Source organism: Microdochium trichocladiopsis, assembly GCF_020744255.1.
Source record: "Microdochium trichocladiopsis strain MPI-CAGE-CH-0230 chromosome Unknown B0I36scaffold_5, whole genome shotgun sequence".
Lineage (NCBI taxonomy): Eukaryota > Fungi > Ascomycota > Sordariomycetes > Xylariales > Microdochiaceae > Microdochium > Microdochium trichocladiopsis.
In genome coordinates this window covers 3,404,687-3,427,170 of record NW_025763548.1, presented here as the reverse complement: position 1 = coordinate 3,427,170, position 22,484 = coordinate 3,404,687, and the positions used below count along the sequence as shown (strand labels likewise).

Below are 22,484 nucleotides of genomic sequence, written 5' to 3'. Positions count from 1 at the left end.
TGATTGACTGAGTGATTTGCTGCAGGGTGGCATGACGCAAAAGCTTGCGCCGGGGGACGGTTGCACGTTCCAGGCGCCTGTGCCACGCAGCTGCAGCGCCGAGCTGCGGCTCCCCCGAGCTAGCCACCTGAGGCAGACACTTGGCCGTTAAGGTTGTCTTAAGGTGCACACTTAAGCCCACCTGGGCATCTTGGTAGCAGCAGCTCGCCTCGGTGGCTGCAGCCTTCCGCTGGTTAGCATCTGACAAACAAAGATTAGGAACACAGGCAGATACCTATCAATTACTTATTATCTCTCACCACCCGCGCGATTGTCGTGTTTCAGCCCCAGCCCCAGATCCCCCACAACAGCGACCCTCTTCGGCTGTTCCCACGGGCCTTTTGCAGTCCCTCTCCTGATGCTCAGGCACCAGAGCCTATCTGCGGGTCCGCGATGGCGTCCAGGCACGGCCGTCCTATCACGAGATTAGCCGACGGCTTCCGATTACGGAACCGGAACTCCACGGGCGCCCAGAGCCCATCCCACTGCCGCCTCCAATGGGTGAACGCTCTCCCCGGCCCCTGGCATCGATCGGGCCGCCTCTTGGACGACGATGGGCAGTGGAAGCCTCAGGAATCGAGGCACCAGCAACTAGACACCCCGTCCATGTTGCCAGCTGGGATACCTTCGGGTACACGGCGAAGTGCAATCATTCCTGGCAGAGTGAGCACGGAGCAGAGACCAACTCCGCAGGCCTGTTGTGGTTTCAATCCGTCAAATCCTCCCAGGCCCTCGAGCGACCGTCAAAGCGGCAAGCGCAGAGACTTTTGCCCCTGCGGCCAACATGTGGCAGACGACAAAAGTCTGCTCATACGAACCGGACGGATAGCGTCAGCATCGACACGGCGGCAGAGAGCGCACCCAAAACCGGAGCAGGGCCGGCCCAGGGTCTGCTTGCCATGCACTGCTCCTTGACTGCCATTGGCCGCCAGCACCCACTGGCTGATGCCACTCATGCTTGGCGACAGCAACCCCAACGCACAACTTCCCCAGATCTGCAGCTCGCGCAAACACTACGACAGGCGGACGGTTGCACCCGTGGCGATGCCTGCATGGCCGCCCCTGCTGGCCAAGTGTGTGCCAGGCGGGGTTTGATCCTGCTCCAAAAAGAACAGACGCTGGGCCATCGTGCGTCTATTTAGCCATGCCGCCCTCCCGCCAGCCCGCGTCCTTCGTCGTCGACAGCACGGGACCGCCGTCACTCCTCGCACCATGTCCAGCAAGACGTCAGTCACCACACCAGCCATGGCCGACGCAACCGCTCTCACTACGGGCCCCTCGCCCGCCATGACCATCCGGCAGCGGCTACAGCTCTTCACCTGGCCGGTGGGCTTCCTGGCGATCCTGACCAGCGTTGCCATGTTCAACTGGGGCTACGACACGCTCGTCTTCAGCGGCGTCGTCGCCATGAAACACTTCAATATAAAGTTCGGCCAGTGCCACACATCACTCACCACGGGCCTGCCCGTCTGCGAGATCCCAGGCAGCACCGTCTCCATCATGAACGCGGCCCCTTTCGCCGGCAAGCTCGTTGGCATCTGGATGGCCGCCCCGTTGGCGCAGAGGATCGGTCGCAAGCCAATCTTCCTCGTCGTGGTTTGCACCTCCTGGGTCGGCGTCATCTTGCAGATAACAGCCACGACTGTAGCGCAGTTCACTGTTGGTCGGGTCGTCTGCTACAGCATGACGGGCATATGCGCTCCTGTCATTCCCGCCTACGTCGCAGAAGTTGCCCCTGCCGAGTTGCGCGGCATGCTCGTTAGCCTGATGCATCTTCAGATCGTCCTCGGCAACATCATCGCGTCCGTCATCAACACGCGAACGTCCAAAATTGACAGCAATTCGTCATGGTTGATTCCAATTGGTACGTAGCAGATCACCGCCAGTAATATTCCCCTCCAATGACACTTCTCGTTCTCCCGTTGGCTCGAAGCTCACATCCCACCTAGGTCTTCAATTTGTCATGCCCAGCGTCATGGCAGCTGGCTACCCGCTCCTCGTCGAGTCTCCTCGATGGCTCGTCTCCGAGAACCGCACCGACTGCGCAATCGCCGCGCTTCGCCGCCTGCGTGGTTCCACGGTCTCAGAGTCAGACATCGCCAGCGAAGCCGACCTCCTCGTGACGGCCAACACGAACCAGTCCAAAGGCCGCTGGAGCGAGGTCTTGTCCGGCACGAACCGCCGGCGCACGCTGATCGGCATCCTCGCGCTCGTGGGGCAGCAGATCACTGGCCAGGTCTTTGTGCTGCAGTACGGCGTGCTCTTCTACCAGAAGCAGGGCTACACCAACAGCTTCGAGCTCCTCGCGGGCGGCCTCGTCGTCTCCCTCGTCGTCAGCATCTTTACCACTTTCGTGGTCGACCACTTTGGCCGCAGACCGCTGCTCATCACGGGCGGCATCGGCCAGGCCGTGTTCCTGCTTCTCATCGGCGCCGTCAGCACCCCGCTCGGCGTGACCAGGACCGTCCTCAACCTCCAAGTCGCGGGCTTCTACCTCTGGGCCATCGCGTACTGTCTCTCCTGGGCGCCCCTGTCGTATGTCATCCTCGCCGAGGCCTCGCCGACGCGCCTGGTCGAGAAGACGAACCTGATCGCCACCTCGGTCAACGTCGTGGTCGCGTTCGCCGTGTCCCTGTCTGCCCCGTACCTGCTCTACGAGGAGTACGCCAACCTGGGCGGCAAGGTCGGGTACATCTACGGCAGCTTCGCCCTCATGCTGGCCGTGCTGGCGTTCTTCTTTGTGCCAGAGATGAAAGGGCGGACCCTGGAGGAGATTGAGGTCTTGTTCGCAGACCGGGTCCCGACGCGCAAGTTCAAGGGCACCCATGTCGACGTGGCGTCGCTTAAAATAGGTGACAGCGTGGCCGACTCGGCCAGGCAGGGTCCAGCCGTCGACCAGAAGAGGGACGAGGTTGTTGTAGAGACCAAGAAGGGCGATGGGCAGGTCTAAAAAGTGTGATGTGCGGTCATTCAGATGTTTGGGCAAAGTCAGATTTGTTTCGGAAGACATATGTGGCAGGTTGCAATATCACCCATCCATTCATTCATTCCGAAGTGGAATCACGCAGCTTGTTGGTTCGGTGAACAGAAAATGCAATGGGCATTACGGTCAGCCACTTTGTCGTCCTCTGGACATGGGGAACACATGGGCATGCGATGCGTGCCCAAACGGACGTGATCAGATGACGCTAAACCAGTCGCGCATATGTACAACAAATAATCGGAGCCGTTCCTTCCCCTTGGAGTTTTTGTTCACACGTCAGCACAAATCCCAACCCTAAATCTTGGCACCCGCCTCCAGAGCCTTCGTCTTGGCCTTGTACAGCTTGACAAGCTGTCTCACGGCGAGATCCAGCATGACATCCTCTGAGCCACCAGGGATCCTGGTGCCGGGGACTTCTCTGTGGAGCACTGCGTTGCAAAAGAAAAGATTCCATGTTAGCAGATAATCATCCTTGCTTAATGTCACTAACACAAAGCTGAATACTCACTTTCAATGAGCTCGCCCTGGCCGCTGCGGGTGTACCCATTGCCGCCAAACAAGAGCATCGCAGTGTCTGCACACTCCTTGAACACTATCCCAGCCTGCGCCTTGAGAAGGCCAGTCAGGCCGCCGAGCTCCCGGTCGGCGTCGTCCTTGGCGAGCTGCGTCATCTGGTAGGCAAACAGCTCGACCCACGCAGACTGGGACTCGAGCAGGGCGCCCGCCTTGGCCAGGCGGTGGCGCACGACGGGCTGGTCCACCAGGGGCTTGCCGAACGCCTCGCGCTTCATCACGTACTCGAAGGCCGCGGAGAGGGCGACGCGGGCCTGGCGGGTGGTGCCGGCAGCAATTGTCAGGCGCTCGTGGTTGAAGTTGGTCATGACGTAGCGCATGCCCATGCCCTCGACACCAATCAGGTTCTCGACGGGCACCTTGACGTCGTCCAGCTCGATGTAGGTGGTGCCGGCGGAGACCTGGCCCTGGACCTTGAGGCGACGCATGTTGACGCCTGGGTAGCCCTTCAGGGGGACGACAATCATGGAGAGGCCAGCGGCACCGGAGCCCTCGGGCCCGGTGCGGACAGCCATGGAGGCCGAGTCGGCCCAGATGCCGTTTGTGATCCACTTCTTTGTGCCGTTGATGATCCAGTGCGTGCCGTCCGCAGACTTGACGGCGGTGGTGGTGATGTTGGCAACGTCACTGCCGGCGTCAGGCTCGGTAATGGCGATGCAGGAGCGCTTCTTGCCGGTCAAGAGATCGGGCAGGAAGCGGTCCTGCAGCTGCTTGTTGCCGAACTTGATGATGGGAGGCACTCCAAACGCCATGCCGGTGGTCAGACTGCCGCCGGGGCCGGCGAGGCCGGAGCGGATCATCTCGTCGACGTAGATGTACGAGTGGAGGTAGTCAAAGTCCTCGACCTTGACGCCGCCCGGCAGCTCGTGGATGCCCAGCTTTTTGAGCCACTGGACGGGCAGCGGCGCCGGGAGGGCCGGGATGAGCATGTTGGCCTTGGCGAACTCGCCAAAGACATGTTCGGGGATCGTCTCCTCCTTGTCCCAAGCGATGGCGTTCTCGGAAAGCTGTTTCTGGATGAATGGTCGGATGGCGGCCTGGAAGCGCTTGTGGGTGTCTTTGAAGTAAGGCGAGGGCAGGCCCATGAGCCACGAGGGCTCCGAGAAGGGGATCGGTGTCGTCATGGCTATGTGTCTTGTGTTTCTGTCTGTGGTCGACAAGGACCAGTGTTGCAGAGAAGGGGTAGATGTATAGAGTTCAAAGGCGGAGACGGAGGCAGCTGGTGTTGAACGGATAACCACGACTAGCGGGTTATTTGACGGGGATGATGGGGGATGGACGTTTTGCCACGGACCTCGGAGTGTCGCAAGCAGGGGATCGGGGGACACGCTCCGATGCCAGGTTTCTGTCTATCTCAAAGCCCTGGCGGAATGCGATCTCATGGCCACAGAGTCGCAGCTGTGAGATTGTGCCTGGAGGGCTTACACGTTGAGCGCCGGCGGGGCTCGTGAGCCGAGGCAAGTGCGCCGCGGCCCGCCTCCAGGTTGGAGAAGTGCGAAGAGGCAGCAGCGCCCCGCCCCGCCCCATGCCCCAGAGTGTGCTTGCCACGGGGAAAGAGCCGCCCGCCAGGGACCACGCTACGAGTCAAGACAGCTTTGTCGGCAGAGCGCACATTCATTAGAACTCTCTGGTCGTACCTGATCAGAAACCGTGGGGAGCGCCTGTTATCTAAGTATCTAGGAAGATATCTTACCCTCCATCGGGCATGCCACTCCCTCAACTGTCCGACGTGCCATCACGTCTGGAGCCGCTGCGAGCTCCACTCCAACATAGCTCGCCCTCACGGGGGATGATGCTAGTCCCTACCAGCCAAAGACCTGTGGGTAAAGTCTGAAGGCATCCTCGACAATCATAAGCGCGGCCAAATATTAGACAGACGACCTCGCTCTTCAAATATAGTCCAGTATGACTGGCAGGGTGCCCTTGGAGAGACACCGTGGTCGAGCAGCTCATGCGCACTCCTGATTTGACAAAGGCAGATGACAGAAGAGTCAATTCAGAAACAATCAATCACGCACACCATAGAGTCTTTGCAAACGATTTGACTATTGCAGCTCCATGGGATGGTGATTCCCACTGCCCATGGCAGCTTGCGGCTTTCAAGTACCATCCAGCAATGGCATGGAGCCGATATCCTCATACTCTCAGCCGCACGTTGGCCTGATCGGCGAAGGCAGTCCACGTTACCGCCTCTGCTCCGCCCCTGGCATCAGGACCGCCTATTGAGTTCAAGCGGCCTTCAGCATAGCTGGTATATGGTGTTCGGTTGGACAAGTACCTGGTGTGCCGGAGCGCTTATCGTCCGGAAGGGGCCGCCCATGGACATGTACTTCATGCACGTGCGACCGGATGCGTGGAGGATAGCCGAGAGAGCACTAACCATGGGATGGATGGATGCTTTTTTGGGTGCTTCGGCTGAGCCAGTCGTTGTCCCTATTAGTACATGCATAAGCCACTCAACGAGCCAGATAAGATGCACTTGACGTAGGCGCGACGTAGTGCTTCAAGGTGAGTTAGGCCACCCCGCGATGGCCAAACTAGTGGGATTGTGGGGATGGGGTCCAAGTCTGGCGCCATCAGACGAGCAGAAGCAGAAGGGCGGGGAAGAATCTTGGCAGCCTACTCGGCGACAGCCCGTGCCAGTCTTTTGTTTCCAGCAAGTCCACCCCATTCCGTCTGGCTGCTTGGGAGCCAAGCTCAAGAGCAGCACATCTCGAGCCAGGAAAGTGGGCGGAGGTGACGTCCGGGCGAACGGACGGGGAGGTTCAGAAGGGTGTGGTGTTGTCCTCGGGGTTGCCAATCAGCGGCTGGGGCACGGCTGCCGGCTACGTGGGAAGGCAGGCCAACCTTGGGCAGCCCGAAAGTCGGCTGTGGCCGGCTTGTTGCTTGTGCGCGTGTGCTGGTCTCCAGGTTGGCGGGACTGGCCCTCGTGATCGCGAGACCGGGCTGGTATTCTGTCTGCCTCTTGGTGCTCTTGTTACAGATGGCAGAGTGAAACTACCTTTATGTATTGACATCGAACAGAGTTCAATCGATGTCACGGACCTTCGACCCAAGGCTGCGACTGCTGTGGGGGTTCTGCGGTCTGGCATCATGTATGTACGTATGTTCGATGACGGCTTTTGCCGTCTCGACACGATCGGACGATGGATGGGTTTCTAGGGCGGGCAGGCACCTGGGCAGTCTGGGGCACTTGCATGCAGCCTGACTCGGCGCTGGGCCAGGGTGGGCGGCACTGGGCCTATGATGCGCCCGCCATTGGCAAGTGTGGGCTCGGGTGCCCCCGGGTCGTGGGGCTGCATTGCAGCCTCTGGCGCCCTCCACACAGCACTCTCCACTCCACCACAGCCAGCAGCAAAGCAATGCCCGCCACTGACCAGACCAGTCCATCATCACCACACAACATTCAATCCCTCATCGCTCTCACCATCAATCAACCCCCTCCGCCACCTTCCTCGGCTCGTCCACGTCTCAACGCAAACTTCTTCCAGCGCCCGTCCTGCATCAGACGCATCCCTCGCCCATCATCCACCATCGCCTCTGCCCTTCGCCGTCCTGCTTCTCGACGTCAACGAGCCCTCACCGCCAGTCATCAGTGTATCCGCAAGTCCACGCAGCCGCCAATCGCCATACCGCCATTCTCCGCTAAGCAACACCCCCGTCCGTCCTCGAGATAAGAATTCGCGAACTCTCTCCAGCAAGCACTGCCAGCCCAGGCCAGCGGGCTTATCATCAGCAGGGCACAGCGGCCCTCGCCCGCCCAAACAACACCCCCCGACGCCTCAGTCGTCACACACGGGATCTCATCCTCGAGGCAGGCACGCACCTCGACCACCACCACAACCACCAGCCCCTTCACCAAACATGCCTTCCTCGCCTCAGCGCCCGTTCTTCCTCTCCTCCTTCTTCGCCGCCTTCCGCCAGCAGCCCCCCTCGGCCTCCGCCCTGGCCGCCTCGTCACAGGCCTCCAAACATGGCCACCCGCACGGCACCCAGCAGTCCTCGTCAAATCCCGCAGCCCCGCGGTCAATAACGACCGGCTCCCACTCGCACAGCCAGCAGTCAACCGTGAATCAGGTGTCGCTCCACTCCCCGCGTGGCCACGGGGCCGGCCCCATGCCCATCGTGTCGAGCACCCGCCGCCGCGGCAGCGACAGCAGCAGCGAAGGGTTCCGCGACGTCCTGGGTGCCGACAAGTGGTACATTGGTGGCAGGACCGCCGCTGGCGAGGAGAAGTTCTTCAAGCTCGGCGTGGTCAAGCGCCAGCGCAGCCAGGACCGGCTTAGTCTTGATCGGTTAAGCTTGTGATGGCCACGGGTTGAGAGAGGCTTTGGGCGATAAAACCCCCCCTTGGGATACACAGTTCGTGTTTGGCGCATACTGGCAAGGGAGGGGAAATGGGTTTCTCGGTTGTCCTTTTTGGGAGAATTTCTCGTCGATCATAACCTGCACGCGTGCCTCGACTATCACGAGTTGGGGGTTCGGGGAAGGAAGATAAAAAAACACGGCGGGGCGGAAAACGACTCTCCCAGGCAGAGCACAACAACCGGCACAAAACAACATCTGCTCGTCACTGGACAGGATCCACCAGCAGACATGACAAAGGAAACACACCGGCGCAAAGGAAGGGGCTACATGACTACACGGCGGCGTTTAATTTGATTTAGGATTTGTACATATTTTTTGGCGGACCCCAGTGGGGTACAGCACAGTGGGCTCAGCTGTGTGGACCATGGCAAAACGAAGCCACCGCGGTTGGCACACATGCATGATTGACGATGTCAGATCTTGGCCATAGAATGGAGGCGAAGTCTCCCAAAGCGCCTCGGTCTTTATGAATTAAAAAAGCACACTGCTGCGATGATGATCAAGACAATGCTTCGTCCGCCCACTCCTGCCACAGCTTGGCCTCACGGTCGTAAGAGTGAGGCTCCAGGTCAATCTGACCATTGCTCCGGGGCTTTTCGGCTTACCCAGGTCTGGCGACTAGTCGCTCTGCGTGCAAGCCACGAGAACAAGGGCAAACCTCACCACATGAACCGCTGCACCCGCCCGCCGTCGGCCAGACTGCCATCCGGGTTCTTCCAGTAGAACGGGCGCGTGAGGAAGATGTACATGGTCGCGGCATTGATGATGCCAAACCACACCGTCTCGAGCAGGATCTGAACGTCGAACCTCGCCCACCATGGTCGGGCCGGCGAGCTGCTGGACTCCTTTGCGCTGAGGGCTGCGCTTTGCCCCCTCTGATCGGGTACGTGTGAGCTCGCTGGTGGCCGCGGCGATGGCCGGGTCTCTGGCGTCGGGATGGACAACGGCCACGCGGGCACGAGAAGGCGCCAGAAGACCCAAGGCAGGATGAAATACCGCGGTTCCACCAGCGGGGCCGTCATCAGGGACAGCGTCGTGGCGACGAGCAGGATCAAGACTGTCGAGGTACTTGGCGCTGTTGGCTCGTTCGTTTCCAGACTGTGCCGCCCTTGGACCTGCTTCTTGTCGGCCTTCTGGCCAGTGATGATGATGCTCTCATGACCACCGCGAGAAGCCGTGACCGAGTCTTCGGTCCACCACGGGCTACAGACCCAGCGATTGCGCTGCTGGCAGTCTTGTGGGCCGGCGACGGTACTGCCATCCCAACGTCCCTGCAGAGTAATCCAGCATAGCCAAGCGCAGGCAACGTACACGGGCACAAGCGCGAAGCGAACCCACCACGCGCGCAGGATCGAGTATCTGAAGACGTAGAACATGTAGTGTCTGTTGTCGGCGAGTGTGAAGGGATGAATGATGGTGCTGAAATGGACCACCCCTGCTGCCACGCCCAGAGCCGCGGTGAGCACAATGACACCCTGGGCGAGCTGGCTCGTGGCGAAAGAGGCGGTCATGGTTTGGGAAGGTTTGGTGGTTGGCTTGCTGTGCCTGTTTTGCTCAGTGAGGCTTGCCCATGCGTGTTGCACTAGCTGGAGGACCGGCAACAAGACGAGGGGTGCCGAGAAGAAGACAAAGAGCGGCCAGATATAGAGCATCTGTGCGAGGTGTAGCGTTGCAACGTGGTTCGACTTGTCACCTTGGAGGAAATTAGTTTGCCTGGAGAGCATGTAGGAACCGTGAGGGGACACATACCGAGAACAACGCCACCATTCCAGACCACGAAGCCCACAAAGGCGGACAGGACAGTTATGTGAGGCCATATTCGGCGGAGAATAGGCAGAAGATTACATGCACCAGCAGCCAGGAGGCTGATTGCACAGAGCGCAACGTCCACTATCAGAAGATGTGAGTAGCTTGCTTCACGCGTGCATGCAGATGCTGAGGCTTCTTACCGATGGGCGTAGCTATGGTGAGAGATGGATCATGAACATCTCCTACCGCATACCTTGACAAGTAGAACTTGACCTCTGTGATCAGGTTGTCAGACTGCGGGCGCTCCACCGGTTCTGGCTGTAAACCCTTGACAGCATTGACGGCTTCGAGGCCACCCATATAGACGACTACCCAGAAGATATTGGTCTGTCTCATGACGAGTGATGTCAGACCCAGAATGATGGTCATAAGATCCGACAAGATTGACGGCCGTGTTTGTTCGGCGCGAACAAGATGGCTCCAATATGCCAGCAGTACGACCAACGTCGATGCCCCGTCCGTGTAGTAAAGGCCGGAGAAGAAGAAGATGACCGGAAATAGAGCAACATTTGTTCCAGCGCCCAGAGCGCCGACCGCAGGCTGGGATGGTCTTTTTCGCCGCTGGAGCTCGAGGCATAGTGCCGCGACAATTGCAATGCAGGCGACAATGCCGACATTGACCATGCGAAGGTTTCTTGCGGAGCATGCCGTGCCCTGGATGAGCCAGATGCTCAAAAGATATCTTCCAAAAACAACTGTTAGCCACGTGGTAACTGCAAGAGTTTCATGGCACCCTGTGTCATTTTACTAACAGGCCTGGTGGTGTGGTGATCTTGTCATCCCAGTCAAAATATCTTCCCTCGCAGTACACCTGCGCTTGCGGTATGTGGAACACCTCGTCCTGCTTACAGTCAGACTAGACCCTTGGTGTGTTGGGAAATACAGAGGCGCTTACCAGGTATGGCTCAGGCACTGCTTTCGTGACCAACTTGAGCCATGTCAGTCCACAAACAAACGGGACAACACCGGCTGTAATTGTTGCCAATGTGTGCTCCGTAGCTCGTGTTGCTGGCGTGCCTTTGTGGTACACGAAGGCCGCGGCGAGCAGGCAAGCAGCAGTGGCCAATTGAGTGACGCCTAAGGGCGGCGCGAGGTCCATTATTGTGCTAGGAAAAGGCGAGACTTCACGAGGGCGATGTTGTCATTTTCGACATGCTGAGCGCAGACGTTGTTTGTTTGTTGTTTAAGTGCAAGGGTGGTGCTCACGGCATGAGATCCGGCTCAGGAGATGGCCGACTGGCGCAGATGGGGCTTCGGCGGGCAGTTGCACGACCGAGACCCAATCAAAGGGCCGTCAAACTAGCTGACTACCAACTTCGCAGAACCAGCTCGCAAACGAGCTCGCACGATTTAGGCATACGGTGCAGTCACTGCAGAAGAGTTCTAGCAAGGATTTGGCAAATGATGAGGCTTTGGTGTGGTCTATTGTTTCACTGTTTTGTACAAAGGAATCCGGCCTCTACGCTCATGCTCGCATTCCAGCACCATCTCCTCCTCCTTTCCCAGCTTCCAGGCACGCCATCGCAATGCTTAGAACGGCTACAGTGCAAAGTCAGTTCGTGTCGCTTTGTCTAAAAGGTCGAAATAGGGCCGGCAACTCACGTTGTCAGAGGCAGGGATCTCCTTGGTGTAGTACTTGGCCAAGAAGGGGATCTTCTTGAGGACGTCGTCCTGGACACGGGGAATGCCCGAGGCGTAGAAGATGACGGCGAAGAGAGCAACGCCACCGAAAGCACCAGCCTTGAAGCCACTAAGGTTGCACGCAGACGTGCTGTTAGCTGCCATGTCCCATATCCACCTCGCGCTCGGGTCGTCTTACAGCTGAGTGGCCTGCTTCACGGTCCAGCCAGCAACATTGGGCTGGTAGTGGTACCTATCGACGCGCTTCTCATCAGTTCCGTGTTCCGTGGGCGCATTCGGTATCCGTTGTTGGCCATCTCTCCTCGTGAGGCATCGGAACAGAGCACCTGTCCCCCGCGGCATTCAACTCGGTCTCGCTGTCGCCCAAGTCGCTCGGAGGGCCAGGTGCCTGTCGCTTCGCTTCAGTTCGGGTGGGCCGTGCCGATGAGCACTCACTTAGGGCCGTAGGGGCTCTTGTAGGAGGGCAGAGACGCCATGCGGAGGGGAGTCTGGATCGGAAAGTCGTCAGTCGTTGAATCTGGTGGGAAGGGCAAAGCGTGCTGAAGCTGGGCGAGGCATGCGAGCGCACTGCATGCTGCTAAGCAGGCGGGGTCTGGAGCGCAGACGTACAGGGAGGACCATCTTTGCAGATTGCGTGTCAGACGCGGTCGTCGATGGGCAATTGGTGTTCGAACAGAGTCGGATGATTGCAGGCTCGAGTGACGCCGGCTTTGCGCGAGATTCTCTGAGCCCGCCCACCAAGCTTCGGGACTGGCCGGCGGCAGCTCAGCCACAGACGCACCGATGGCAGCAGCTTTCAGCCAAGTGTGGCTTATGCTCACCAGCCACGCATTCATTGGTCCTGCAGGCCTGCTCCTGCCTTCCGAAGGTTGCAAGCTGGGACACAACTAGCGCAGGCAGCTTTCGGCCTAGCTCCACTTTCACACCAGACCCCTGTCAAGCAGTTCGACAAGCAATGGATTGCACGATGGGCCATGACCTGGAGCTGTGAATGTAGTGTAGTCCACTTGTGGATTGCCTCTGCATTGACAGTTCTTGTCCCATTGCATCTTCAGAACCGCACCTGCTGGACATGTCGCCATGGACAAGCAGATTGATGCGCGATTCGATCGCGTCGAGAGGGCGCTGGGCTCCTTGACCGACTCCATCGCCAAGTACAACCCGTCCATAGCCCAGGCACACGACTACATTGCTGCCGATGAGGAGCTTCACAAAGGCCTGGAAGAACGTGAGTTGATGCTTCAAAGCCACCATCCACTCCTGAGATCTCCTTCATTGACAGGTGTCCCCCCGAGTTTCAGTGCAGATTCATCAGACGAACCACTACCGCCTCGAGCAGCTCCGCGCTGCCACGGCCAGCCTCGATACCCAGATCAAGGACACCCTGCGTCTCCTCGCCAACACCCGCAAGGAGCTCAGCAATGCGCCTGCCACTGTGTTCCCCGACGGCCCACACTACGACATCCAGTATGACCAACTCTTGAACTACGCGCGCATAATCAGCCGCACGACCATCCCCCCAGCCGCAGCCGTCGCGGCGTTGCAGGCGCAAACCGACCTGCAAACCAACGTCGATGTGAGCGGCCTCGAGACGGCGGCAACGACACCTGGCATTGTCGGTACACCAGCCGCCACCCCAAATGGTGTTCAGTCTGTCCCCGGAGGCGCGACTCCCGCCCCGGCCCAGGCCGCGCACCCTATGGATCCTGCAGCGCAGGGCTCAGCGGCGGATGCCGAGCGTCACTTGCCAGGTCACATTGTTGACCACATCCGGTCGACTGTGCAGACCCAGTTCGTACCGTGGCCCAACGAGGATAATGTCCGCCACGGCTCGCTCGCATCAATGGCGATCCTGATGGAGAAGGGCATCGATCCGGAGAACTACGACCCGGAGGCAGAGAAGCTGCGCAAGGAGCGCGAGGAGCAGGAGCGGCGCGAGGCAGAGGAAAGAGAGCGGGTCGAGCGCGAGGAGAGAGAGCGCAGGCTTCGCGAGGAACAGGCCCGCCAGCGTGCGGAGCTCGCCCGGCAGCGCGAGAAGGAAAATGCGGAGGGCTGGCGGCGGCAGAGCGTCAGTGCTGGTGGCAATCCTCCCGCATCGTCACCAGTTGGAGAGAAGAAGCAGTTCATGTTCACATCATTGGACGACGATGACGATGATGATGATTAGGCCCTCTATATCTGCATAGCGTCGAACCCTGAAATGCACTCATCTCTTGTGTCAGCCAGTCCCGCCATACTCAGTTCTAAGCTCATGACGTGATTTCTTGTGCCTCTCGTGACCTGCTTTCGGTCATTATCCCCCCCGGACTGAGCCAGCCAGCACATCACAGCATCATATCATCCCACAGGTCCTTCCGATATCCCTCCGTCAGACTCTTGTCCTCCGCAAACTTCTCCTGCCACCCTTGAAACCCACGATCCAGGACAAGCAGCTTCTGGTGGATGTTCTGTGCTCCCAGCCCCCCAGCCCGTGCAGCAGCGGCGTCCTTTTCGCGCAGGTACCGCAACGCCGCGGACGGCCCGCGCTGCTGCGAGAGCATGCAGTGGAACACGACCGTCTCCTTGTCCGCCAGGCGCCGCAGCAGCGTGGGCGTGTCGAGCGCGCGCGAGGGGCAGTTTATGCTGCCTTTGATATGGCCACCCAAGTAGTCTGCGGTCCAAGGACGCATTAGTCCCTGTAAGCAGACAGGCAGGAGTTTTGATCCAATGCTTTTTCAAATCTGGTCGTGGGTTCGAGATGACCTAGGAGCCACAAGCCAGAGATTCGATTTTAAAGTAGAAGTGCAGGACGCGAAAGCGAGAAAAGTGATAATATCATACCGTCGTCACGGACATCTACAATCGCAATCTTTGAGCCCTCGGAGCTGACGTCCGCTCCTTGCTCGCGCAGCATACGCGCTAGGTTGTCGGCGCTGATGCGCTTCAGCGTGGCCACCGTCTCCATAGACATGATGGTTCTCCTTGTGCTTCGACTCGGACTTTTTGGAGCTGTGGCTGTGAGGACAGCGAGGAATGGTTGTTGGGGGCAGGCTGAAATGAGTGGGCGTCGCAGGGCTTGCCACATGAATAACAATAGAAAGCGAGCGTGCATACGCTTGCAGAAACACCTTCAAAACGTCCCTGGCAAGATATGTATTGCGTTTGGTCGCTCGAATCTGATACTTTGCCGGTGGTTCGCAGGCTTAGGCTGGAAGTGCGATGCAGTGGTTATGGTCCTCAACCCCACCTTTCTGCATCCGCATCAAAGCGGCCACAACTCAGAACCACATGTAAGTGACTATCACAAAGCATATCCATGAGTCACAGGTGGAGGGAGATAGAGCTTCACCAACAAAACTATCTAGATTTCTACTGAGCAAGTGTGAGCCAAATCCACAATCATCCCACAAATGCTGAAATATCTACGGCCACATGCCATCAAACATGAAAACCCACTCGTCCCAATATCGTTGATAACTTCCCACAAGATATGACAATCCGTCACCCTCTGTTCCGACCTTGTACGGTCTCATATGGAGGCCATCAATCCGGAGATGCCGTTTGATTGTAACGTACACAGAGAAGCTGCTTGGCATAACCCCAACGAAATAGTTACTGCCCAGGAGGATCAGAACATCAACGATGGCTCTCTGGTCCAAAGTCAATGCCATCAAATCATCCAGATCTTTCCCGTACAGCAGTTCCTCTTTTGTCCATACTCTCATATCGACCGCGTCCTTTGCCTCTTTACTGAATCTTGCTGCCTCAGTCTCGTTGCCGGTGGCGAGATAGGCAGCTCGAAAGCCCATTGCGCCAGCTCTCTGCAGATAGGCATCAGCCTGCTGACGATATTTTGGCCAAAATTCCAAGGCGTCTGCTTCGGTGCGCAAGTGTGCGCCCAAGAACGCTCCTGACCCGCCTTCCTGTTGTGACAGCTGCCGCATCTGCGAGAGGGCTTTCTTGCCAAGACGGAGCAGCTCTTTGTTGTATCTGAGTATGCTGCCGAACGTCGCGGTGAACTCGGGACCGTCACGATAGACCGGCCAATTCCAGATGACACCCCACTCGAATCGGATCAGTCTGGGGCTCGCAGCAGTTGGGAAGGCTCGGTTGCTGGTTTTAGGCTCAGTCTGCTGCATGCCGTTGACGGGCATGACCCCATCCTTGAGCCACTGGCGGAATCTGGTGCCGAAACGATCAGTATGCCTGTCCTGGTCGATTGGATTGCCGTCGCCCCGGTATCCAAAGTTCTGGGGTTTTATGAGCTCAACTTCTGTCTCAGAAGTCACCCCCGGAATGTCGCTCTCAGTGGCATACAGGCTTATCCGGGGGCAGGATGTGCTGAATGCCTGGCGGAAGTGGTTCTCATCGAACATGTACTCAAACGGCAGATACTCTGTGAAAAGATCTGCAAGATTCTTGTCACTGCGCTTCCGGATCTTGGGGATGACGAGACCGGTTGCGCCTGCCTCAAGGGCATAGCGCAGACACGTCTGAATGTAGTTTCGAATATTGCCGACGCCCCCCGAGTTGTTGTCGCAGAGGAAGACCAGGCCGTCGACCCATATTGTCTCGTTGCATACTCTTGCTAGAGGCCAGCTGATGAAGGGTGCTTCCGGATCTGAAAGATCAACCTCTTCGTCTGGTCCCCGGCCTGCCTGTGGCGTTGAGCTGAATGGCCGCGACGACCAGATTGGACCGCTGTTGTATGCTGTGGACCACAACGAAGGAGCAAGGAAGCGCACGGTACAGGCCGAAATGAAGGCCAGCGTCAAAACTGTCAAGACCGGTATGGGGAGCCGCCGACAGAGGCGGTCGTGTGTCTGCAGCATGCCCGGAGATAGAGGCGAACAGTGGGCGAGTATTTGTGTGTCGCCGTAGTCGTTTTACCGATGCTTGCAAACTCTCAGATGGACATGGTTGCCCACAATCGTGTTCGCAGCACAGGAAACTGGCCTCCGGCCTCGCGCAGAGAACGCCCGGTGATCTAGATCACTGGAGGGCGGATTATTAGGAAGGACTGAAATGATGACAGCCCTGCAGCAATTTTGCTGGGCTCTCGGGAGTTTGTGATGCGCGCAGGAGCTGCGACGAGATGTTCTAGGAAGCTTAGCGGGCTCCAGCTTGTCAAGCATAAAAGGGGGATACTCGGCCGACTGTTGAGCTAAGTCGAGAACAATATCGCGGGCGCCGACTAGCGTGCCGGTTTGCATCTGGCATGTCTCAAGTTAGGAAAGAAGCCTCACAGAGCAAGCGCGGGCAAGAGCCGCCAAAAGGTCTAGTGCCAGAGCCTAATTCGCACTTTCCTCCATTTTCCACACCACGCCTCCCCTAGCTCTGGCTCTCCAGGCGCAAGCTCACCACGGTCAGTGCCAGATGCTTCACCGAAGCAAATGGAGATCAATATGAGAAGGGGCGCTCCCTGGTTCGGGAAAGCCAACGGGCTGCCAAATGACTACCTAGGTACATTTGCCGCATTTCACCACAACAGGACACAACGTCAAGAACAAGTCTCGTGGTGCTACGATGTATTGAGCTGCGTATGCAGATAACTAGCTACTTCGTGCAAGTGAGACATCAAGGCTGTCGCTATACAAGGCTTGGAACACTCGACTGCAAGGTCTTTAGACCTTCCCGATCCAGCCTGCATTGACAAAGAAGTCAAAGATCCTGCTTCCCTTCTGGGAATCCAGCTTGCAGATTTCCTTGACCTGTTTCTTCTTCAGCGTTCCGTTGCCCTTGAGTGCTTCTTTGAGCACCTGCTCCTTGATCATTAGATATGGCTTGGGTTGCAGGCGCGATACCTTGCACAGCTCAACTTCCTCGGGCGTCAGGAGGTGCATGTCTGGCGCTGTGTCTGGCGTCAAATGCAGCGGCTGCATGCCCGATATCGGCAGGGAGACAAATTTGGTCCGAGAGCCATTCGCCGTGCCATTCGTGACACCATTTGTATGCCCATTCGTGAGCGGCTTGAGATCGCCCTTGGCCAAGTCGGCCAGTCCTTGCGCGGTGGTAACTCCCAAGGCAGGACGGAAAGGCAGCTCCGGCGCAACGAGTGTAGCTGCGCCGCTGGGTGGCTCAGGCTGCACTGCTTGCTTGCTTCTCTGCGCAGATGCCAGGCGCTCCCGGTCCATTGATCCGATCGGCACACTCTTCTGTATACGCTGCACCTTGTCCTGCTCATACTTTTCGCCACTCTTCAAGTCCCCAATCCGCAGGCTTCTCCACTCTTGGAGTTGTGTTATGGCTTGCCGCAGATTCAACTCGTCCACGATCCCCTGGCAGAACGCCTCGAAATCGTCGTGGTTCATCATGCGTCCAAAGGGCTTGGCCCTATTCACCAGGTCCTTCTCTTCTTTCGTACGCTTCTTCTCGAGCTTCATGTTCTCCCGGTACTCCAACAGGTTGTGCTCAAAGATGACCTTCTTCCTCTCCACTCTTTGTGTCAGGCGCTGATTGTAGATGTCCATGACGGTGAGCTTGAGCTCCATCTCAGGCTCCAGCTCGCCCGTCCGTGGATTGATGCCATCGCCGGGGTCGAACTGCATGAGCTGGACTGCCTCTTCGGCCTCGTTTGCGTATTCTGTCTCAAATTCCAGACGCCCAGGCATGTAGCCCTGGATTTCGTGACACGAGGGGACACTGGCAGTCGGCTTGGTCTTTGGCGGCAAAGGAGCGGCATTCTTTTGCGCGTCCCGGCGTTCTTCAATACGCCTCTTCTTGCGGGCCTGGAATTCTTCACGGGAGATCTCTTGCGCAAGTTCCATGTCGGTCGGACGGCATCGCTTCGGCAGCGGAAAACATGGCGACTCAACATATGCGCTGAGGTAGTGGTCGCGCACCTCATCTTTGTTGCGGTATCCACCAATGTGGTCTGCTATGTCGGCCCATGATCCAAGCCCGTAGATCTCGCAGCCTTCGAGCAACAACAGCTCTTCGTCGGCACCCCAGTCGCGGTCAAAAATCGGGAAAGAGTTCTGCTCAATCACTTTGTAGGGGTGTGTTGCTGGCTGATGCGACCCGCTGGACGAACCCTGCGAGAAGCAGAGAACACACAGGTCGTACTCGTTGCAGGATGGATGCGCACATCGTATGCGGACCTAAGGAGTGGGGGAAAAGAATGGAGGTCAGCAAATGCTTGTCGAGGCTTAGGATGCGCATGCATGAGGAGGAGAAAGGGTGGTTTTGAGCTGCTTGTGGGAGCGCAGCTACGGAAGAGGTGCGATGTATATCCGTCCGCGGAACGGAGATAAGGGAGGGACATGGTGGGAGCGGCGCGCAAGTGTGCAACCTGCCGCGCATGGCAACAGGCAACTTACTGTGGAAGTGATGTCGGCGGAACAGACGTCGCAGACATATTTGACGCCGCCCTCGCCACCTCTTGTGGCCGCCTTCTTGCGGATGACGCCCATGTCCTCTTCCTCCTCCTTCGCTTCCAGGGTGGGCTCGGGTGCGCGAAGCCGCAGCGACTTCGACAGCTAGGGTGGATTCGGGCAGAGGGCGGACAGAAGGGGAAGCGCTTGCTTGATCGTGGGCTAAAAGTGCTTGCGAGTGGCGCAGTGAGTCTGGATGCGCTGGGTGCAACGGTTTCGATGGAAACGTCGTTGGGTGGTGCGTGTGCTGATGGAATAGGTGTCGTCGCGGTGCGGTCGTAGGCAGACTGGCTCATCAGCATCGCGGGCTCCAGTCCAGCCAGGTCGACTCGTCGTGTCGCAGCCAATCCCGCTGGAGCACAGCTCGAGGTGGAGGTGGAGCATCGGTCATCGTGGAGCATCCAATGAGTGCGCGTCTTCGATGTTGTCCTAGCGGGTCGCAGGTTCAATGTGGATAAGCACCTCGGGACCAGGCTGCTGCTCACAGCTGCGAGCCAGCTGGCCAGGGCGAGGCTCCACATATTACCTAGTGCCCACAGGACGATCCTCTCACGACGGCTTGGTGCTCAGAGGATCCGGCGAAACACGGCCAACATTCACTACAGATTTTGCGTGTGTGAACACTGTCATTATTTTTTGATCCTCAGTCTCGTGAAGAACATTGAGCAGTCCAGCTTCAAGTAGACACTGATGGGGAAGCTCTCGTGCTAGTCGACCTTTGGAACACCTACAGACCTATCCCGTTGCCTGCGGGCTTTCTCGAGTGCCTTGTTCAGAACAGGCCGTGCCTCCCCTGACGGTGTTGGTTTCCGGCTCGGGATATCTTGTTGCGAAGCAATGCCACATTGCGTCATCCCTACTGAGACGCGTGCCCAGCCATCGTGTCCGGCCTTGTCGCTTGGAGCCAGCGGGATCTGCTGGTCCAATCCTCCACGGCCGACACGGAAGGGCATGCATCGTCTGGGAAGCGTTCGACGTGCAACACTGAGCCCATGTGGACGAGCTTCTCACGTTGCTAGCTAGCAACAGATAGCGCCGGCGTTGGGGCCGGCGATGGTCTGAACTTGGGAATAACACCCCGCCATGTGATCGTGGAGCAGGCCGGGGTCCGGCGCAAAGCACCGCAACCCCTCCACTCACGTCGCGATCCGCCGCAAAGTCCACATGTTTGCGCCTCGCAATTTGACACGCTGACTGGAACTTGTTTCCTTGATTTCTGGTCAGAAATATACTCTTTCTTAGCGGCCTCTTCCTGTCGCCGTTCCTTTCTAGTTTGCTTACACGCACGACCACTCCAACCTTTAGACGAAATCTCTGAAGAGCTTGCGACTGCGTTTGGCGATCCATAGGTCGCCCAAACTCGTACGTCATGCCTGAACAGATTCTCGACGACATTTCTCATCGTCGCTACAACCCGCTCAAGGGCTCGTGGCTGCTCGTCTCTCCACACCGGACGAAGCGACCCTGGCAGTAAGTCCTGGTATGAGGCGCACACTCGGTCCTCCGAGCATTGCTAACCCGTTTCTCCCGTCGTAGAGGTCAGCAGGAAGCTGCGGCGGGGACTTCGCTGCCAGAATATGATCCCAAGGTGCGTGCAAGGTGGAACTATGATGACATCCCTTGCATCGATTCTCTGTAAATCATACTGACCGTCTCAACTATATAGTGCTACCTCTGTCCTAGAAACCCCCGTGCGCAAGGGGAAGCGAACCCCGATTACAGCCAGCCATTCGTCTTCGTCAACGACTACAGCGCCGTCAAAGAACAGCAGCAGGACTACAAGGAGGAGCCCTCGGAAAATGGTTCGTTGCTGCCCTCACCAACTTGTGATGTGGTGCTTTGAGGTCTAATCGGCTACCTTGTGCAGACCTTTCCTCGCTCCTTCTCCGCGCCGAGGGCGTAAAGGGCAAATGCTTCGTCCTCACTTTCTCGCCAAAGCACGATGTTACCCTCGCGGACATGACTGCCGAGCAGATCGTCCCTGTCGTAGAGACATGGACACGGATTTACGCCGCCTACCTCGCCCCGACGAACCCCTTGTCCGCCGTTGCCGCCGAGCTCGAGCTCCTCAAAACCCCCGCCGCGCCCGAGAGCCAGATCGGCCCGGCGACACAACAGCTGCGGTACATGCAGATCTTCGAGAACAAGGGCGCCGCGATGGGCTGCTCTAACCCGCACCCGCACGGACAGATCTGGACGACGACGACGATGCCCGAGGAGCCTGGCACGGAGACGGTGCAGATGTCCAAGTACCGTGCCGAGCACGGAGGGCGCCACCTGCTGGAAGACTACGTCAAGCTCGAGCTCGAGAAGAAGGAGCGCATCATCTACGAGAACGAGACGTTCCTGATCGTCTGCCCGTGGTGGGCGTTCTGGCCATACGAGACCCTCGTCATTGCGAAGCGTCACGTGCGGGCGCTCGTCGACCTCACGGCGCAGGAGCGTCTCGACTTTGCCGACGCCATCCAGGAGATCACGCGGCGGTACGACAACCTCTTTGAGACGCACTTCCCGTACAGCGCGGGCATGCACCAGGCGCCTCTCGAGGGCACCGAGGATGAGATCGAGAGCAGCTGGTTCCACATGCACTTTTACCCGCCGCTGCTGCGGTCGGCTACCGTCAAGAAGTTCCAGGTCGGATACGAGCTGCTGGCCGAGCCTCAGCGTGACATCACGCCAGAGCAGGCCGCTGCTAAGCTCCGGGAGTGTGCCGGCGAGCTGTATCGGAAGAAGATGTAGTCAGGCATGCAGATTGATCTTGCTCGAATAGAATATACCGAAATATATCTCCATATTATTCTTCGTCGTAACTGCTCTCTCGAGTAATCTACATGCCAGTCTCCCGCAAAAGTACCATCTCAATGGCCTCTACAAGCTCATGAACCATCTACCGCTGATTCATCGTGGGACTTGAGCTTTATCTCTCTAGCTCCTGGGCTCGGAAGGCTCCTAGACCTCGACGTAGAACCCACGCTGCGTGACCATCCAGGTGATGCCGATGGACGCAAAGAAGGCCGGGAAGAACAGGGGCTTGCCAAAGTGCGTCGTCTTGAAGACGGCCCACTCGCTGCCGAAGTGCAGGGCCGCGACAATGTACGTCCACAACGCAATGTTATAAATGGGGGCCAGGTGCAGATTGTAGCTCGCGTATATGCGCACAATGGCCGAGATGAGCGTGTATGTGCCGAACAGGCGCGCGGCCAACGGGGTGACCTGGTCCTCAGACTGCTGGCCGTCCTTCGCGGAAGGGGTGGGCGAGCCGGGCGCCGGGGAGAGCTTGTTGGTCTGGTCGGCCGGGGCGAAGGTCGCGCTGGCGGCAGGCAGAGACTTGTTGGGGACGAAGAGCCCGTTGTAGAGCCGGCGTGTGTAGTGCAGGGTCTTGTAATTCTGGAAGGAGTTGCCGACTGCGATTAGGGAGAGCTAGAGGCGTGGAGGGGGGAAAGGTTAGCGGTCGGGTGCAATGGAGCAGTACAGCCGGTCAAGGGCAAAGGTGGAAATATGTACCGTCAGCATGTAGTAAGGGAGGTAGCCCTTATCTGCCGGAGGCAGGTAGTCCTTGATCAAGTCCATTGTGGATGTTGTTGACTGTGTATTGCAGTTGTGGGCGAACAGCTTGGTGGAGGACTCGGAAGGCTGCCAACTGCGAAAGTGAAGGCTGCAAAGGGCCCCGAGGGTTAGGGGTCTTCCTCGGACGCTACGGAAAGCGCCGACTCCAAGGG

The 22,484-nt window shown here is 58.1% G+C and overlaps 12 protein-coding genes across 12 annotated transcripts; 5 read left to right on the top strand and 7 right to left on the bottom strand.

Annotated features, from left to right (window-relative positions):
• The first annotated feature begins 305 nt into the window (after window positions 1–305).
• Window positions 306–1,560, top strand: B0I36DRAFT_125643 (uncharacterized protein). Its single transcript, XM_046148111.1, has one exon. It carries the CDS (start codon window positions 537–539, stop codon window positions 1,179–1,181), a length of 645 nt encoding a protein of 214 aa, XP_046013362.1. The 5' UTR covers window positions 306–536; the 3' UTR covers window positions 1,182–1,560.
• B0I36DRAFT_243726 (general substrate transporter) lies at window positions 1,285–2,989 on the top strand (the record flags this gene model as incomplete). The annotated part of the gene is made up of 2 exons (XM_046149999.1): window positions 1,285–1,903; window positions 1,989–2,989. The coding sequence occupies 2 exons, from the start codon at window positions 1,285–1,287 to the stop codon at window positions 2,987–2,989; spliced, it is 1,620 nt and encodes a 539-aa protein (XP_046013361.1).
• Window positions 2,990–3,316: 327 nt separating this feature from the next.
• B0I36DRAFT_363339 (short-chain specific acyl-CoA dehydrogenase mitochondrial precursor) lies at window positions 3,317–4,719 on the bottom strand (the record flags this gene model as incomplete). Its single annotated transcript, XM_046158789.1, has 2 exons — window positions 3,317–3,450; window positions 3,531–4,719. 2 exons carry the CDS (start codon window positions 4,717–4,719, stop codon window positions 3,317–3,319), a joined length of 1,323 nt encoding a protein of 440 aa, XP_046013360.1.
• Window positions 4,720–7,459: 2,740 nt separating this feature from the next.
• B0I36DRAFT_349719 (uncharacterized protein) lies at window positions 7,460–7,903 on the top strand (the record flags this gene model as incomplete). The annotated part of the gene is made up of 1 exon (XM_046156822.1): window positions 7,460–7,903. The coding sequence occupies one exon, from the start codon at window positions 7,460–7,462 to the stop codon at window positions 7,901–7,903; it is 444 nt and encodes a 147-aa protein (XP_046013359.1).
• A 719-nt stretch (window positions 7,904–8,622) lies between these two features.
• B0I36DRAFT_374488 (DIE2/ALG10 family-domain-containing protein) lies at window positions 8,623–10,871 on the bottom strand (the record flags this gene model as incomplete). Its single annotated transcript, XM_046160276.1, has 5 exons — window positions 8,623–9,656; window positions 9,713–9,853; window positions 9,913–10,454; window positions 10,525–10,613; window positions 10,668–10,871. 5 exons carry the CDS (start codon window positions 10,869–10,871, stop codon window positions 8,623–8,625), a joined length of 2,010 nt encoding a protein of 669 aa, XP_046013358.1.
• A 180-nt stretch (window positions 10,872–11,051) lies between these two features.
• On the bottom strand, window positions 11,052–12,164 carry B0I36DRAFT_324417 (ubiquinol-cytochrome-c reductase complex subunit-domain-containing protein). The gene is made up of 5 exons (XM_046154105.1): window positions 12,023–12,164; window positions 11,849–11,901; window positions 11,592–11,645; window positions 11,375–11,522; window positions 11,052–11,311 (listed from the first exon to the last, which is right to left on the bottom strand). The coding sequence occupies exons 1-5, from the start codon at window positions 12,032–12,034 to the stop codon at window positions 11,303–11,305; spliced, it is 276 nt and encodes a 91-aa protein (XP_046013357.1). The 5' UTR covers window positions 12,035–12,164; the 3' UTR covers window positions 11,052–11,302.
• A 329-nt stretch (window positions 12,165–12,493) lies between these two features.
• B0I36DRAFT_242332 (vitamin-D-receptor interacting mediator subunit 4-domain-containing protein) lies at window positions 12,494–13,580 on the top strand (the record flags this gene model as incomplete). Its single annotated transcript, XM_046149898.1, has 2 exons — window positions 12,494–12,641; window positions 12,715–13,580. 2 exons carry the CDS (start codon window positions 12,494–12,496, stop codon window positions 13,578–13,580), a joined length of 1,014 nt encoding a protein of 337 aa, XP_046013356.1.
• Window positions 13,551–14,612, bottom strand: B0I36DRAFT_324408 (Rhodanese-like domain-containing protein). The gene is made up of 2 exons (XM_046154104.1): window positions 14,234–14,612; window positions 13,551–14,063 (listed from the first exon to the last, which is right to left on the bottom strand). The coding sequence occupies exons 1-2, from the start codon at window positions 14,502–14,504 to the stop codon at window positions 13,738–13,740; spliced, it is 597 nt and encodes a 198-aa protein (XP_046013355.1). The 5' UTR covers window positions 14,505–14,612; the 3' UTR covers window positions 13,551–13,737.
• Window positions 14,613–14,723: 111 nt separating this feature from the next.
• On the bottom strand, window positions 14,724–16,045 carry B0I36DRAFT_324407 (uncharacterized protein). The gene has a single exon (XM_046154103.1). It carries the CDS (start codon window positions 15,766–15,768, stop codon window positions 14,815–14,817), a length of 954 nt encoding a protein of 317 aa, XP_046013354.1. The 5' UTR covers window positions 15,769–16,045; the 3' UTR covers window positions 14,724–14,814.
• A 728-nt stretch (window positions 16,046–16,773) lies between these two features.
• B0I36DRAFT_324405 (transcriptional adaptor-like protein) lies at window positions 16,774–19,113 on the bottom strand. Its single transcript, XM_046154102.1, has 2 exons — window positions 18,712–19,113; window positions 16,774–18,492 (listed from the first exon to the last, which is right to left on the bottom strand). The coding sequence occupies exons 1-2, from the start codon at window positions 18,802–18,804 to the stop codon at window positions 17,017–17,019; spliced, it is 1,569 nt and encodes a 522-aa protein (XP_046013353.1). The 5' UTR covers window positions 18,805–19,113; the 3' UTR covers window positions 16,774–17,016.
• A 769-nt stretch (window positions 19,114–19,882) lies between these two features.
• B0I36DRAFT_324403 (galactose-1-phosphate uridylyltransferase) lies at window positions 19,883–21,549 on the top strand. Its single transcript, XM_046154101.1, has 4 exons — window positions 19,883–20,235; window positions 20,302–20,353; window positions 20,432–20,567; window positions 20,633–21,549. Exons 1-4 carry the CDS (start codon window positions 20,135–20,137, stop codon window positions 21,502–21,504), a joined length of 1,161 nt encoding a protein of 386 aa, XP_046013352.1. The 5' UTR covers window positions 19,883–20,134; the 3' UTR covers window positions 21,505–21,549.
• Window positions 21,550–22,445, bottom strand: B0I36DRAFT_324401 (uncharacterized protein). Its single transcript, XM_046154100.1, has 2 exons — window positions 22,270–22,445; window positions 21,550–22,185 (listed from the first exon to the last, which is right to left on the bottom strand). The coding sequence occupies exons 1-2, from the start codon at window positions 22,333–22,335 to the stop codon at window positions 21,715–21,717; spliced, it is 537 nt and encodes a 178-aa protein (XP_046013351.1). The 5' UTR covers window positions 22,336–22,445; the 3' UTR covers window positions 21,550–21,714.
• Between the last annotated feature and the right edge of the window lie 39 nt (window positions 22,446–22,484).